The 17,853-nt window shown below is 42.8% G+C and overlaps 1 protein-coding gene across 1 annotated transcript; it reads left to right on the top strand.

Moving 5' to 3' along the window:
• Window positions 1-5,189: 5,189 nt before the first annotated feature.
• Window positions 5,190-8,763, top strand: LOC102868528 (putative uncharacterized protein FLJ43826-like; the record flags this gene model as incomplete). The annotated part of the gene is made up of 4 exons (XM_006902918.1): window positions 5,190-5,402; window positions 6,514-6,661; window positions 8,421-8,590; window positions 8,683-8,763. Coding segments are annotated over 4 exons (612 nt in total), but the record flags the coding sequence as incomplete, so codon positions are not given.
• Between the last annotated feature and the right edge of the window lie 9,090 nt (window positions 8,764-17,853).

The following is a 17,853-nucleotide window of genomic DNA, read 5'->3' as shown; positions in this document are numbered from 1 at the left end:
AATCAGGATGCGTGTGTCAGAGGCAATGAGATTGGCACAGGATAGAGCAGGGTTTAGGGCTGTTGTACATAGGGTCGCTATGAGTCGCAAATGACTCGACGGCACATAACAACAACAACAACAAATGTGAACTTTTATATTGACAATAACATTTTTTATCAATTTTCCTTGTTCTTATAAAATCATACTTTAAGCTCATCAACAAATGAATGGATAGAGAAGCTGTGATATAGTCACACAATGGAACACTACGCTGCATTGAAAAACAAGGAACTCACGCAATATTATTCAAAATGGGTGACTCTGGAGGAAATTATGCTGAGTGAATTATCTCAGTCACAAAAGCACAAATACTACATGGTGCCAACTGTTGTAAAACAGGACTGACATTGGGGTAAGGGGGAGACTGAGAGAGATGGTTTCAATAACATATACTGCACTGAAACAGATGAGAGAGAAAACTGTTTAAAAGGAATATGTGCTTAGGTATTTTTGTCATGACAGGATTCTAGAGCAAAGGCTTCATGGTGGAGTGGACCTGGGGGAGTGATTGTAAAACAATAAAATAATTTTTCTTTTACTTTTCCAAGAGGGTAGGTGTACTAGGGGGAGGTTTGGGAGGGGAGAAAAGTGTGACAATGACTGAATGGAAATCTAAAGTTTCTGTAAATATTTACTGAATTTAATGCTAAATTTAAATTAAAAAAAAATCACAGACAAAAAAAATCCCAAAAACAAACAAAAAATCATACTTTAAAATTAATGTTCTTTGAGATGTGTATTACCACTTTAAACATATACCTTGGACATTTGTGTATATCTTCTTAAGCTGCATTTTCTAGATAAGTAAAAATCATATGCATAGGATAGAAAAAAGAGAGCTTTTTACCTTAAGGAAAATGGCTCATGTGCATGTAGAACAGCTCCACATGCCAGATCCCAGGAGCAAAACTGCCCCTTATGAGCTGTAGTTGCTGAAGAATCCAAGGATGACAGACACTTCAGACCTCTAACTCAAGCCCAAAGAGCTGAGGTTGGAAGCCAGGTGCAGAATCTAGACTTAGAAAAAGCAAGAGATTTATGCCAGAAATTAAGTGATACTCAGTGTCAGACATTACCTCAGTGAAAAAAAAAATACATAAAGCATTTTAAGAAGTCTGTTTATTAGAACAAGAGGAATTAAAGTTAATTAATTTCTGCTTATTGCCTAAAGAACAGAAATTTAGAATTGTGTTAGAGTGCTATTTACAGAAAATGATCATTGAATTAAGTTAACATTTAAATAGTTAACAAATGGACTATGTGTACAATGTTATAACAGAAGTATTTACCTACCAATAGAAGAGCTTTATTGTTATGTGCCTGGAGTTGGAACCAATTCACAGCTACCCTTCCAGTGGGTTTTGAGAGGCAGAAAATCTCACAAGAGAAAACTGCCCATCCTTCTCCAACAAAGCAGCTGGAGGATTTGAATTGTGTGCCTTTGGGATTGCAATGCAGCTTCTTACTGCTAAGAAGAGACTTGTGTTAAGGATTTCAGTACAACAACTGTTTTGTCGTATGACAAATAAGTGTCATTACTGATGGTAAAGTAATAAAGCTACAAAGTTCTATACTATTTAAACATACCAGAAATGTTCCAACCTTTTTCTAAATGTTATTAGCTGCCATGGGATTGGTTACAACTCACCATGACCCTAAAACAACAGAATGAAGGACATCCTCACAATCTCTGTCTGCCTTTGTTAAACACAAAAGAAAAACTTCTCTACAGTCCATTTGTGAAGGAGAAACTAACACATACATGGGATTTATATCCATTGAGAGATAAGATAGTATGTTCTTTGCCTTATTGTAAAGCCTTAATTTTTATCCTTATCCTTAGTCTAGAGACAAGTGCATTCTTATCCTTATTAAACTGCTTTTTTTTTTTAGCCAAAGGTTAGTCTTGTAAATGTAAAAGGCTTAAGGAAATGTAGGGAATTAAAAGCCTTACATGTTTCCTGTTCCAATAAAATAAAACTAATGTCTGTTTCCAAGTCAGTTTTTCCGTCTGTGAACACGAACCTTGGGGGACATTCTTTGGGGGAACAAATCCCAACAGCTGACTCATTTCTCTTTCTTTTATATGCTGGCAAACATGTTGACCTACCACATGGACAGAGCAGAGATGAAACAGAATGCATCCCCACATGGCGGTGGACAAACAGAACAGATCCTAAACCTCTCTATCCCATCTACTGCAAACCCCAAACTGACTGGTTTGGGAAATTTTCTTACCACTTAGATGTTTTCATCTACTTTGATGGTGCTGAAGGATCCATCCTCTTGAGTGGTTTTGGAGTCCTCTTGATTGATCTCAGGTTTCCTTGAACGACCTGGGTTTCCTTGCATGAACCAGGGTTCATGAGTGATCCCAGGTTTCAGCACCAAAATGTTGCTGTGCAGTAAATGCTCTGCTTTGGTCACCCTTTCTCAGACGAAAAATTGGACCCAGTAGGAGATAACAGGAAGATTGGCTGAAGACAAATCCAGTCTTGGCCTGGTCCAGCCCTCTTTACATTGTTTGTCCTGCTCAAAATAATCCTGGCATGGAGTGAGCTCTTATTATAGCATGTGGCAAGGAGACAGGAATGAAGGTGAAAGTAAAGGCATTTCTATTAGAAAAGATACATCCCAGAGAGAGATGGGTCATTCTCTGGAACTAAAGAAGCAAAGAAAGACATTGTGCCATTGTGTCTTGATGAATCTGACTCGTTTTTGCATTTCTGTCTGCTTCTGGGTTTGAGCCTGGGTCCAAGGGGATGACGTCATGAAGGCTTCAAAATCTGGTGTGTGGATCGTACTCTGGTCCATTGTTCCTGATGTCATTGTTCCATGATGAGTTTTTCATGCACCTAAACATTAATCAGGTTGCTCTGGGAACAGCCTCTGCTACACATGTGAGGATTGGCAGGTACTTTGGTCCAACATTATTGGTTCCCTACTTTTGATTGAGAAGCATCTGATGTTGATCATTTACATTTGACCTTTGTCTTCTATTGGTAACATAAGTTTTACTTAATTTTACCTCATTTACCTAATTCTTATTGTACTAGATTTTTTATTTGCTACTAGAATTTCTTGTATCTATAAAGTCAGTTCCTTAGTCATGATGACCTTATGCTCAACACTGATAAGCTATCATTTCGGCCTATGCCACTTTCATGAGAGTTGACATGTTAAGAGTACATTGTTTCAGCCATAGGATTGTGCTTGCCAACACAGGGAGCTCATCTTCAGGGGCTCAGTAGGACACGATTCTGTTGTGAACCATAGGGTTTTCAGCAGCTGATTTTTTAAAATAGCTTGCCAGGTCTTCTTCCTATTGTCTCAGTCTGACAGTTCCATTGAAATCTGTCCATCATCAGTGATCCCAAAAATATCTCAAATAGAAGTGGCATGGCTTCTAATACTATGTGACTACACACAAGTCATTGCAACTGACAGACAGGTGGTGGTGACTAACAGTCCCTTCACTTGCATTCTCTTTCACCCTAAGCACCTGGAAGGCTCAGCTCAAAAGTCCAGGATATCAGTCAGACATTCCTCTCAAGTCTCACCATAACTCTTTTTCAAGTAACACTTCTCGTTCGTTAGCTGGGTTTCAAGTCACATTAATGTGGTTTGGTCTCTGGTACTCCCCTTCCAGACCCTTGACCTGGAGCCTGGTAGGTGGGTTCACAGTCCATTTGTGCTCTTTCTTTTCCTCTGGAAATACTCAGTATGTGTGTGTCTTTTCACTCCTTTTGCTCCTGAAAACTCCATGGCTTTACTCCGTGACCAAAGGGTGTGTGGTCCTAAAAGAAAACAGAGTGAGATGAGAGGGTACCAAAAGGCAGCAACTCTGCAGAGAGGAGGGGTTAAGAGAGGATGAGAGGATTCTCAAAACAGGCAGATCAGGAGATTATTCTAAGGAGGTCCTTATAGTCCCTGCAGACAGCAGGTGGAATAACCCAGGGCTTTATGTACTGAGTTTAGGGGCAGAGGATGTTGCGCCAAGTCACTGATGCTCTTGCAGGGCCAGTTACTGCCAAAACCAGTCACCATTCCTAGGTGGATCTCACAAGTAGAGCTTATGTTCCTCCTTACTTAAAATGAACACCAAGGAAATACTGATTTCTCTTTCTTCGCCTCTCATCTTGCTCAAACATCAATCTTTCATTGTCCAGAATGCACTCAGTCCTGTCCAACTTAAATCAAGGGGGAAGCCCCACCCTGGGTCAGGACTCCTGGTGCTTGGCTGCGCTGACCCTCTCAGAGAGGCAGAGATGGGGAGGCATATAGGTCCTATTTTCCAAGCCTGTGGTTGAGGGAGGAGAAGTGTTGGATCCATGATGACACACATGGCTGTGGCCGAGCAAAATCAGGAACCCAGAAAGCAGGATTTGCTGACAGTGGTGAGGCTGGTGCCTGATCCAGTCCTTGATCCAGACAATTCTGTTCCAGAGGTAGGGAGGAGACAGCCGCGAGTCTAACGGTCATTCCTGTCCCACAACGTCCACTAACGGCTGCTCCCGCTCCACAACGGCTGCGCAGCTCCCTAATGCCATTTGGCTCGACCATTGGCTTCCTGGGCTGGGGGCGGGGCCAGAGCCCTGAGCCAATGTGATGGCTGCAGTGGCTACAGCAGCTTCTGAAAAAGGCTGAGGGTTGCAATGATAACGTGAGATCTTGATCCTTCTTCACCCATCCTTTTGTTAAGTCAGGGTTTGAGGGCCAGGAGAGCCCTCTCCAGTCCAGCATGGAGCTGCAGTGCAATATCTGCTTCAGAGCACCCTGGGGGAGGCTGGATGCCCTTCAGTCCAGGAAGAGGCTCCAGGTTTCCCCCTAGAGCTCCCTAAGGGGATAGAATCGCCAGTGCAACCAGAAACCCCAGAATTGCCTCCCAGGCCTCTCCATAGTTTAAACCTTTTCCAAGCCCGCAGGTACCCCCCACCCCCATCCCTCTGGCTACAAAGCCGACTGAAAAAGCTGAACCTTCCCCAGTACAGTTGGGAGGTGCAAAGCTCCCTGAGGAGATGGAGCCTTCTCTAGACCAGCATGAGGCTCCAGTTCAACCTCTAGTGCCTCCTACAGTGGTTGTAACTCAAACCACCACAAATCATGAGGTGCCACCTGCTGGGAAGAATCAAATGCATCCTTGAAATTTGCCCACTGTCACAGTTAAACCTGCTGATATGCAGCTTATCCTAACTCCGGAACCCACTACAGAGGTTCAGAGTTTTCCAACTCAACATAATGTCCCAGCTCAGCCTCCAGAGACGCCTGAGGTGAAGCCTCCAACCCAGCAGGAGGACCTGAGTAAACTTTCAGAGCTCCTTGAGGACAATGACCTGTCTCCATTCCAACTAGAGGTTCCCGTACATCACCCAGTGTAACCAAATGCAGCTTTAACTCTGCCTTCATTGCACGATGGAGTGAAAATCCAGCCTCGAGGTCAACCTCAAGTTCATTTCATTTTGCCAAAAAAAATATCAGCTAAACCTGGGATTTGGCATACTTCAACAAAGCAGGAAGCCCCAGTGCAGCCTCCAGAATCTTCTAAAGTGATAAAATCTATTCCAACTGAGGAGTAAAGCCTGGTTCAGACTCCAGATCCACCTAAGATAGTCACATCTCATTCGTTCCTACAGGACGACCCACTTCAGCCTCTAGACCCAGATTCTCCTGAGGATTCTCAATCTTCTGTCATTGCACAGAAGGACCCACAACAACTTACAGAGTATAATAGGAAGGTAGAACTTCTACTCCCTGGCAAGACTCAGCTTGGCTTCCAAATGTCAATGAAGATGTTGAACACTCAGTGCAAATGGATGCCAACACGGCTGGCAGACCCCATTAAGGAGTGTGGCAGCTTTCAACACAGCTGGAGGACCAAGTTCATCCTTCAGAATTCCATGAGCAAGTCTCTCCCATCCTGCAAGAGAGTCTGGTTCAACCTCCAAATCCCCCTAAAGAGGCAGGAATTTCAAAAGCAACAGGGTATCGCAACATTATAGTTTCATCTCAAGTCAAAGTAAAACCCAATGTAAAGAAAGTGTTGTCCAATGCCACAGTGAAATCTCCATATATGATGGTCACCATTACTTCAGAACCAGCTATGAGAGTTCAACCTTCTCCAGCCCAGCAGAACACCACTCAACCTCAAGAGCCTCTTGACAAGATCGAACCTTTCCCAAGTCAGTGAGAGTACACTTCAGAGCCTCCAGGGCCCATGGAAGAAGGAGAACCACCTACAGTCCTGCCAGAGGCCCCGGCTCAGTCTTCAGAGTGGCCTACAGAGTGCGAACTCTCTCTAGTCCAGCTGAAGAACTCATGACAACACCAGCAACCATGAAGAGGATGAACATCTGCAGCTGTGCAGGAGGCCCCAGAGGGTCTCCCACAGAGGTTGAAAGTGCTGCAGTCCAACAGGATAATCCAACAGAACCTGTGAATTACACCGAATCAGTCCCATAACCTTTGGGCCAGCAAGAAGCCTCAGCTCAACCTCCAGAGCAACCTGAAGAGAATGGATCCCCTTCAAATACCCAGGAGAAGCTAGCGGCAACTGCAGAGCCCCCTAAAGAGGTTGAAACTCAACATCCAGGGCATAATGAGGTGCCAGTTTCAAGTGCAGGTCGGAGCGAAGTTGAGCCTCTGGTATTTCCCAGTGCCCCAATTGAGGCAATTGATCTACTAGTGCTTACTATAACTTCACTGCCCATTAGAGGTTAGATGTTCTATAGGCCTGATAGAGACCTCATCTCCACCTCTAGAAACCCATAAGGAGGTTACACCCTGTCCAGTGCAGCAAGAGGTCCCTTTTCAGACTCCACATCCAGCCCCCAAACTGGTACTTCTCCAGCTCAGCAGGGAGCCCTGTTCAGTCTTCTCAGCAAGTAGAACCTTCTGCAGCTCAGCGAGAGATTCCATCTCAACCTCCACAACCAACTACAGAGATCGGGCCTGGTCCTTCCCAGCCAGAAGACCATCTCAGCCTGTAGATCCTGTAAAGGAGACTGAATCTTCTCCAGAGCTGCAGTGGGTCCTAATTCAGCCTTTTGATCCCCCTGCCCAGGTAGAACCTACCCAAATTAGCAAGAGGTCCTATTTCATACTCCACAACCTCCCCAAGAAGTTGAACCTTCTTCAGCTTAGCTGGGTCCCCAATTCTGTCACTTAAACCCCCTGGATATATAGAGCCTCCAACTCAGTGATAGTTCCTGTCTCAGAATCCACAGCTCCTCACCCCCAAGAGACTGAACCTTCTCTACTCCAGCAGGGAGGCCCAATTTTGTCCCTGAGTCCTCGGGGCATGTAGAACCTCTTTCACATCAGGAAGAGGCCCCATCTCAGCCTCCAGATTCCTCTCAGGAGACTGAACCTTCTCCAGCTCGGCAGTGTGTCCCAATACAGTCTGCTGAACCTCCTGCACAGGCAGAACCTTCTCTAACAGAGCAAGAGGTCCCAGTTCAGAATCCACAGGCACCCCAGAACACAGAACCTCAGCAGGGGAGCCCAATTCAGGCTCTTGAGCCCCCTCTGCAAGTCTCCATCTTCATAGCATCTGGAGGTCCCATCTGTGTCTTCAGTGGCTCCAAAGGAGCTAGAACCTGCCCTAGTTCAAGAGATGGCCACACCTCAACCTCCAGAGCCCTTTGAGAATGTGCAACCATCTATGTCCAGCAGATAGCCTCTGCCCCATCTCCATAAAACCCCCTAACGTTACAGAGTCTTCTCCAACACTTCCTCAGGTCTTACCTCAGACTCCTGAGATTTCCAAAGAGATTAAACCTTTACCAGGACAGCAGGGGACCCCTTGCCAACCAAGTGAGCCCTTCTACATAAGTTAGAATCTGGAAACCAGCAGGGAGCTCTAGCACTACCTTCAGAGACTCTCAAAGTGATGGAATCTCTGACAACCCAGAAGGCAACCCCAGTCCAACTCCTGGAACCTCCTAAGGGGATGTAGCTCAGGCTCCAGTGCTTCATGAAGCAATAGTTTCACCAAGAGGTCAATATCAGGCTCAGCATGTAAATATCCCTATTGTCACAGCTCAACCTTTTGTGCCTAGAGTTTGCCATGACAAATTCTGCAGCCCCACAAAAGTCTACACTACCTTCTTCAAATTTTCCTGAGGTGACCAATTCTTGTTTCAAGATCAACAACCAAACCTGAATAGTAAACCTTTGAACCTGCGTCTTACCACATGAACTTTGATAAATGTCGACAGTTGTAGAGGGGTTTCTGGCCTTTTGTTCACAGGGTCACTATGAGTCATGCTCGTCTCGAAGGCAATCAACAACAACAACATCTATACTGATTGAGCATTCTACAGCCCAGCAGAAAACCACACGTCCTTCAAAGTACCCTGAAGTGACACCTCTATATGCAGACCAGGCACATGGTCAGCAGCCAAATCTGACTAAGGTCATTGTTCAGCCAGTGGATGTGGAAATTACTGTAACTCTAGAATCCAATATGGACATTGAACTTTGTCCAACAAGACATGAGACCCTAACTCAATCTCTAGAGTCTTTTCAAAAAGTTCAGGCTAATCTTCAAGTGAACATGAGATGACAACTTCACCATAAGATTAGGTTCAAGTTCAGCATTCAAATTTGCGTAAAGTCACAGTTAAACCTAAAAATTTGGAGCTTACCATAACTCTAGAACCCACTACCAAGGTTGTACATTCTATAACCCTCCAGAAAAGCACAGTTCCTCCTATAAATTGAGCCACAGTTCACCCTTTGGACTAAGAGATTACCATTTACCCAGAAGCAAATACAGAGACTGCACTAATTGCAATAAAGCAGGAGACTTCAATCCTGTCCCCAGAGCCTCCTAATTATTGTTGTTGTTGTTGTTAGCTGCCATTGAATCTAGTAGGACTCATAGAACCCCATGAACAAAAGGTCGAAAACCAGTCCTGTCCTGCAGTCACCTTGTAAATCTACCTGGTTGAGGGTCTTCCTCTCCTTCACCGACTCTCCACCCTTCCCAACATCATGTCCTTCTCCAAGGAATACCAATTCCTAGCAAGATGTCAAAATTATGTTAGACAAAGCCTCATCATTCTTGCCTCCAAAGAGCACGCTGGCTGCACCCTCTCCAAAACCTATCTATTCATTTTCTTGGCTGTCCATGCAATGTTCAGTGCTCTTCTCCAACACCACAGCTCAAAGGCATAAATTCTTTTTCTGTCATCCTTATTCATTGTCCAGGTCTTAGATATATAGCTAGTAATTAGAAAGAACATGGCCCAAATCAGACACACATTTGTCTTCAAATTGACATCACTACTCCTCCATAATTTGGAAAGGTCCTTAACTGCAGATTTTCCCAGTGCAATGCTGCTCCTTATTTCCTGACAGCTGGTACCAAGGACGTCAATTGTGGACCCAAGCAAGATAAAGCTGTTGACATTTTCAATCTCCTCTCCATCTATCATGATGCTGCCTATTGGTCCAGTGATAAGAATCTTTGTTTTCCTAACATTGAGATCCATACTGAAAGCTGACTTCCTTGATCTTCTAAAACAAGTGTTTCAAGTCCTTCTCACTTTCAGCAATCAAGGTAGTAATACAATAATCTGCATAACACAGGGTTATTGCCACACTCCTCGTCATAGAGTGTAGCTTACCCGATAATTTTCTCAGCATATAGATTGAACAGGTATGGAGACAGAATACATCCCTGACGCTCTCCCTTTCCAATTCCAAACCATGCAGCACTCCCCTGCTGTTTGCACATGTTATAGTTCAAATCCCAACACGGCCACAGGTAGAATCTTTGATAACTTAACAGCCAGCCTCAGTTCCATCTCTAAGTCAAGGTAAATTTTACCATTAAAACGCGCACAATATCGCTGTTCAGTCCTGGAACTTGGAGTTTACTCTGTCTCCAGAACCCCAAACAAAAGTTGAGTTTTCTACAGCTCGGCAAGAGCCACCAACTCAATCTCTACAACCACCCGAGGAGGCTGTAACTCAATCACCAGTATATAATGAGGTGACAGTTCTTTCTACAGGTCAGGACCAAGCTCAGGATTCAAACTTTTCTGAAGTCACAGACCTGGTGCCTACCACATCTCCTCAATTCGTCTCAAAAACTGAACATTCCACTGTCCTGCAGAAAATCACACCTCAGTTCAAATATTATACCCAAATTCCTTCATCTGTAGATTATTCTTCTAGTTTGCCTCTATTTACTTTGTACAGAATTATACAGTACTTTATTAATTTCCTGACAGCCTCAGCTAGCATACTAAAAGAAATGATTTAAGAATCTGACAATCTGGCCATACCCAATTGGCTATATTACAATTATAGTAAAAGGATCCCCCCAGTTTACCTAGTGGGGAATTGGAACCACTAAAGAAGTGAGGACTTTGGGGTAAGAGCACTAATTCCTGTAGGCTACACTACCAGAGCTTTAATAAGTAGTATATACCATTTTTTTTCAGAATTCATCTCTAGGGATAGAAAATTTATAGCATAAAGTTTGGGGATTTTGTTTTGACCAATTTTAAATCTCAGAAGATTTTTGTATATTCACAATTATTGAATTACTGATTTTACTTATCCTCTATTTAGTGCTAGCCCAACCTTTACAACACAACAGAATCATCAGGAATTTCTGGTAACACTCCCACCCAGAGCATCCTATTGCTGGTGGGTCTGAACCTCTGGATTTCACACAGGTGCTCTTGATAATATTGACCACCCCTTGTGCAAGGACCACTCTTTGAGACCTCTTTGATTCTGTTCATTCGAATTTGGAGGAAGTTGTGCCCACGTCATGTTCCTGCTCTGTTTATAAAAGAATTTCTGGAGTGAGTGAACTGGGAGACACATGATGAAAGTCACTGGGGATAATAAAGCCCTCTGGAACCGTGAAAAATCCATATTATATTGGAAATATACACACATATGCATAATAGATTACAATAAGGCAACATCAAAGAGACTCAGAACTGCACCAAAATTATGCTTAAAGCAAGTTAGTCACCATGAGAATTTGATAGGAGTATAAAGATTGATTCTTAGACACTTCCAGTTGCTATTTTTATTTCTCTGTAGAATTTATTTTACAATTCATATAAAATTCCCTATATGAATTGTATAAGTCCTAAATGTACTATTTGATGAGTTTTGATGGATATGGGCCTATAAGCCGCACACACCTGTTGCAATAAAGAATATTTACATTACCCTAGAAAATATCATGTCCCTTCATTAAGCTATGCACTGTCACGGGAGCAACTATCGTTCCTGAAGAGACAGCAGAAACCCCATTTTTTTATAAACCCCCATTAATACCAGAAGCAGAAGCAGGCCATAAAAATTCTTAGCTTAAGGCAAACACGATTGCCCCGGGTAAGACCTTGCCTGTCCTTGCAAGATAAAGGATTAACTAGTGTATACGTGACACAGAAGGAGTAAACGTGGGCAAAGTAGTCAGGCTGTCAAAAGTCAATCCAAATGACTAATTCCCCAGCCCACCAACCATGATTGCAATCCCCCTGCCCTAACAGGGGCACTCAAAGGAGCTATAAAAGCAAGTGGGAGGGGAAACTCAGGGCTTTTTTCCTTCACCACCTTCCTGAGGAGGGGAAAAAGGTCTCCACACATGGAAATAATATAATAAACGCTCTTGAAATTTCAGACGTGTTTTTAGATTTCTTTGAGGGGCATTTCATGGGCAAAACAGTTCCAACATTTCCTTCATGATAGACTAGTTGTGTTTGATCTAGAACGTCAAACTAATGGGCATTTCCAGCATTATTTCTTTCCTGCTTTGCATCTTTAGCTTGGCATATTTATCTGAGAATCACCAGTGCTAGTGTATATGTCCCTACTTCCTCTAATTGTACAAATAAATCACCAAGGTTTGCCAATTAAGCCCATTCATTCAGGACAGAGAAAAGAGGTTCCAAAAATATGGAAATTTCAGTGTTAAAACGAGGAAATCCTCCATGAAATAGAGGGAGCTGGTCATCTCCAAAGGCATCCTTAAGTGTCTTAATTGTTGTTGTTGTTGTTGTTGTTAAGTGCCCTAGAGTCACACACGACTCATAGTGACTCTATGAATGAAAAGTCCTAGACAGCTCCTGTATACCTTTCGTCTTTTCTCCAGGTTCATAGGGTTTCCAGAGGCAAGCTATTGTGGCAGTGGATTCTTCTCCTGCTTCCAAGCTTGTTTAATCGGGGAGCTTCACCAAACATTGTCCACCATGGGTCACCATTCTCGCATTTGACTCATCAGTGTCACAGTGTTCGGCTTCACAGCAACCACGAGTTACCTCTATACAGCAAATGTACATACCAAGGTTACATGACCTAGAAGAATGTTTCACCAAAAACAATTAAAGACAGGCCTGAGTGACGCAGAGTAGAGTCAGCCACCTTTGGCTTGGGAACATGGCTTTCTGTCAGCTAATCCAACTGTGCTCTCTCTCTCTCTCTTTCTTGGTGGTGGTAATGGTATTGTTAAGTGCCCTCAAGTCGCAGGTGGCACATAGCGACTCTATGAACAAAAGTCCTGGACACCTCCTGTATAACTTCCGTCGTTTCTCCGGGTCCATAGGGTTTCCAGAGGCAAGCTATTGTGGAAGTGTATGACACTCCTACTTAAATGTCTGAATTAGGTCAACTTAAAAACTAAACCCCTTGCAAAATTTTTATTAATGTTTTTATTTTTTAAACTGGGTTTGCATACAACCCTCATGGGTTTCTTTAGACTTGTTGACAAATCAGCTGATGTGCATTTAATGGAAAAAATTGGTGCATCTGTGTGCCAGGAGTGAACCATATGATACCCTACTAGATCCTTTTTGCCAGAAAGGTGTTCCATCCCCAAGCTATTGTGAGTATGGGCTGCTTGAACCTTATATTGTTCCCCTGTATGGATTTCCAGGCACTTGTCCTCTGATGCAGAAACAATCTCAAGTGAAAGTTTTCTGCTCCTGTTCTTTCAAAAAGCAGTAAGTATAGCCAATGAGAATTTGGGAGTACAAAGGTGCTGCCGCCCCGCCTTCAGAAGGAATAAGCTTTTAATACCATTCACGTATTAGAATAGCTTGGGAGACCATCTGAGGATGGAATTCAACTGCAGTCAATCTTGGTTTAGCTTCTACTATAAACCTATCCTTCATTCCTCTGTTTTTAATGGTTTCTCCTTTAACACCATCATGAATCCTTTCTCTTGCCAATGAACCCAACTTAAGATACACAGCTCCTCTCTATTGTACATAATTATGTGGAATATTACTCATAAAAAATGGGTGAAAAATGTGTAACTATGTTGTAGACCAAGGGTAAAGTATTTTTATAATTATTAATAATGAGATAGACAACAAAGTATGAGATAGAAAAGAGAGCATAAGAAACAGGGGACCAGCAGTTGTCCACTGAAGACCGCCATTCCAGCTTCCCTGTATCTTTATTGAAAATTATCAGGAAGTAAATCACAAAGAGAATTCAGCGAAAATGAAGCCAAGTTCTTTCTATTGAAAACCTTCCCCTTGACTTAGGAGGGAGGGGTCAGCAAATACAATGCAAGAATAAGGTAAACCTTTAAGAATTGCCTTGGTGCCTCAAGGTGAATTCCAGCTTGAACCTTAAATAGCACTCATTTATTATAAATATTTAGGATTGGCTTCCCATATAACTATACAGAAACTGTATAAATAGCAAAATATCTAAAAGATACATTATTTAAGTTGCCAGTAAAGTAATTAGAAATTTACCATAACATTTCAATTATTTATATAAAAAAATTTTGAGATAATAAGTTTTGCATGTTAGTATCTTATATTGAATTTACACAGGAGCATACAAAAAAACAGGGATGGAAGAGCAAGTAGTTACTAGGGACATAATAAGAAGAACTACAGGAAACTTGGGAAGTGATACAATGCAAGTGGGTAAGTGGGAAGAAAGTTAACAGAGTAAAGTTGTGGAGCAAACTGGAATCCCTGAGCAGGGCAAAGGATTAAGGTACTTGCCAGCTGATTTAAAGGTTAGAGATTCAAGTCCAACAGTAAGCACCTTGCAATAAAGGCCTAGATATCTCCTTTAAAAAGTTCACCACTGAAAACCCTCCAGAGCATCAGTCTACTAGGACAACATAGTGTAATTGGTGAGAAGTCAGCAGGTTATTACTGTAGGCACCTTGAACTCTTCAACACTGAGGATCTCTGTAAAAGGGGAATAATGCACCTCACACCAGACGGGATGAAGGGAGGGAATTTACCCACAAACTCCATCCACTGTCCCAGGTCTTCTCCTAAATGTTTAACTATTCTCCAATATGTGTCCAAGTCTGGCTCCTTCATCAAGAGAAAGTCCTCAGGCAGAGAATCGCGTGCTGACTGTGAGAAAGCATCACTCTAAACAAGACCAGTGAGTCAGTGGGGCCCATGAAGTCACTACTACACTCCCGTCCTCTGCAAAGAACCACATAGGCCTTTGAAAGTTCAGGGTAACACTTATTCACTGTTGATGGAAGTATAAAATGGTGAAACCACTGTGGAAGGCGGTGTGGCGCTTTCTCAAAAAGTTGCAAATATAGAGATACCAATTGACTCAGCAATTCCACTACTGGGAATATACCCCAAAGAGACTAAGCAGATATATGCACACCCATGTTTATAATGGCTTTGTTCACAATAGCAAGAAGTTAGAAACAACCTAAGTGCCCTTCAACAAATGAATGCATAGAGAAGCTGTGGTATATTCACACAATGGAATAATTTGGTGCATTGAAAAACAAGGAACTTTTGCAATATTATTCAAAATGGGTGACTCTGGAGGGCACTATGCTGAGTGAAATATCTCAGTCACAAAAGGACAAATACTACATAGTGCCACTTTTGTAAAATAGGACTGACATTGGGATTGGGGGGAGACTGAGAAAGATGGGATAAATAATGTATACTGCATTGAAACAGATGAGGGAGAAAACTGTTTAAAAGAGATATGTGATGAGGTATTATTGTCATGACAGGAGTCCAAAAGAAAGGTTGCATAGTGGAGTGGACCTGGGGGGAGAGATTATAAAACAATGAAAGAATTTTTCTTTTACTTTTCAAAGAGAAGAATGTCCTGGGGGTGAGGGGAGTGAAGGGGGGCAGAGAGAAAAGAGCACCAACGAATGAATGGAAATCCAAAGTCTCTGTAAATTTTCATGAAAATTAATAATAATAAATTTTTTTAAAAAGAAAGTTCAGGGTAACGAAGAAAAATAAATGGGATACCACCTATTTGTATTTATATTGCTAGAAAATAAGATTTATTTAAGAAGTAGGAGAATATCTGTAAGGAAATAAATATTGCAATTGGAATAATGTTGCGGGATGTTGGGGGGGGGGGGAATAGGAAGGGCCTCTGGTCAGCACAGATCACCTGAGCTCCAGATAAGTGCAAGCCTCCTGAAGGCCTTGAATACCTGTGTTTGGCTATCCCAGCTTGAGAAAGCTCGCCACCGGGGAAGACGGCTGCTTCTTGTACAGTTTGTGAGATGGATCTTCTGGAATAGTGGTTCTGTCCTCTAAATGAGGAAGCTCTGGTAGTTTAGTGGCAAAAAGCTGTGGTATAATCACAAAGGTATGTGGTTTGAGTCTAGCAGCTGCTCTGTCAGAGAAAGAGAGGCAGTCTCCTCTTGTACAATTAACTGCCTCTGAAAATACACAGGAGGGTCAGCTATGGGTCGGTTCCTATTCAGTGGTACACAACAACAACAACATCCCTGAAATTACCCAAGTGGGAGATGGTTGTCTTAGCTCATCACTTGTCTGGAGCAGGAGCAGGAGCACTTCACACACAAGTCCTAAACGCTCATGAAAAGGTCTGGGACTTGCGTTTCTGGAGATGTTCTCACCTTATCTGTCTCCTGCGCTTTTGGTTCACTCTGGATTTCTGTGTCTTCCTTGTTCACAAGGTTAGTTTTCCATTGTTCCATGTCTGAGCCTGTCTTAGGCATCTTAGCTTGTTGCTCGTTCAGAAGCTTTAACAGGAGGCCTGTTCTGGATAGGAGCTTGGCACAGGACAGCTGTATTTGAGGCTGAGAGCAGTCCATTTTCAAAGTCCGGACAACATGGTAAAGGAGTGTTCTCACATAGTTGTTGGGGATGATAGGCTATAGCTCTTGATTGAGCTGAATTTCAAATCTGTCACTTTGAGACAAGAGCATTGGGATAGTGGAGTCTTCAGATCTGGAGGGTTTGTCAGTACCTGCGTTATGATACTGTCGTTGTACGTCACTGTTTTGTTTAACAGAATCAGCAGGGAAAGGCTCCCCGGGGACATAGCTTTCCGGTAGAGATTCAGTTAGCACAGTGTTTCCTCCAGCAGTTTCAGAACTGACAAACAATTCTGCAGGAAGATTTTCTGGAGAATTCAAATCTCCAGAAGACAACAATCAATTTGTGGAGAATTGATGAGGCTCTTGACTGAAAAGGAAGGGAATCTTCTAAGCATCAGATTTTCGGGGGAATCTGCCTTTCTGAACTTTCGCATTTGCATCTTTGGCCTCCTGTGAGTCAAACGCGAGCGAGATGGTTTGGGGGATTATGCCATTGGTTGAGGAGCCTTAATATTTCTAACCATTTTACTTGGCATCTTGTAAAACATAAATAGGGTTGGCCAAGTCTTTCCCATGGTTTTCAACCTTGGCTGGGTCTTCGGAAGAAGGAAAGGAGGAAAGCTCGCCCATTCTTTTTTTTTTCTTTTTTCTTTTTTTCAGGAAAGAAGCGATTGCTGCCTTATTTCCTTTATTGAATAAAGGCTCCATATTGAAGGAGATATCCTCTGTCTTCCTTGGTTCCTGCACTTTTTGCTGTCCACTGTGAGACAGCTCACTGGGGGCTGCTCTTGTGGGCATCATTGCTGTGGGAGTCCTCTCCATTAACAGGCTGGATCCCTGATTCCACCTGATGCTCTGATCTTCCATGTCTTCCAGGTGCCTCTTCTCCATGTCATTTGGGGTTTTCAGGACTCTGTTTAATTTATTGAACTTTCTCAAGAGCTCTGTTTGCTGGGGCTCTGACCTGAGGTTTTCCAGTGCTGAGCAGTTCTTAATTGCAAGGAAGGCTGCAGTGAGGAGCAGGAGAACTCATAGGGGCAGCGGGTACATCCTAAGGGAAGGGGAAGGGGGAGGTACAGTGACTTAAGGACGAATGGTTGGTGGCACAGCTTCCCAAGCAGGGGAAGTTAGCACAGTGTTTCCTCCAGAAGTTTCAGAAATGACAAATAATTCTGCAGGAAGATTTTCTGGAGAATTCAAATCTCCTGAAGACAAAAATGAATTTGTGGAGCAGAATTGATGAGGCTAATAACTGGAAATGAAGGGAAATTCTAAGCTACAGATTTTCAGGGAAATCTGCCTTTCTGAACTTTCGGTTTTTCATTCATCTTTGGCCTCCTGTGAATCAAACGCGAGCGAGATCATTGCTGTGGGGGTCCTCTCCATTAACAGCCTTGGATCCCTGATTCCACCTGATGCTCTGATCTCCCATGTCTTCCAGGTGCCTCTTCTCCATGTCATTTGGAGTCTTCAGGACTCTGTTTAATTTATTGAACTTTCTCCTGAGCTCTGTTTGCTGGGACTTTGACCTGAGTTTTTCCAAGTGCTGAGCAGTTCTTAATTTCCTTTTGCCTAGATGACATTTAAATGTGGCCCCTAAAAAGTTGGGTTGTATAAGACTGACAGTTTCCCCTTTTTTAATCTCGTCAATATTTTCTTGAATTTGTGTATCTATAAAATTTTCCAAAAAATAGACATCCTGCAATTTGTTTCTGTAAACGGAATTGTCGAGAGGAGGC

The sequence above is a fragment of the Elephantulus edwardii genome, unplaced genomic scaffold, assembly GCF_000299155.1.
Source record: "Elephantulus edwardii isolate Elephantulus edwardi_28Jun2011 unplaced genomic scaffold, EleEdw1.0 scaffold00471, whole genome shotgun sequence".
NCBI classification, from domain to species: domain Eukaryota; kingdom Metazoa; phylum Chordata; class Mammalia; order Macroscelidea; family Macroscelididae; genus Elephantulus; species Elephantulus edwardii.
This window is presented reverse-complemented; position numbering and strand designations above follow the sequence as displayed.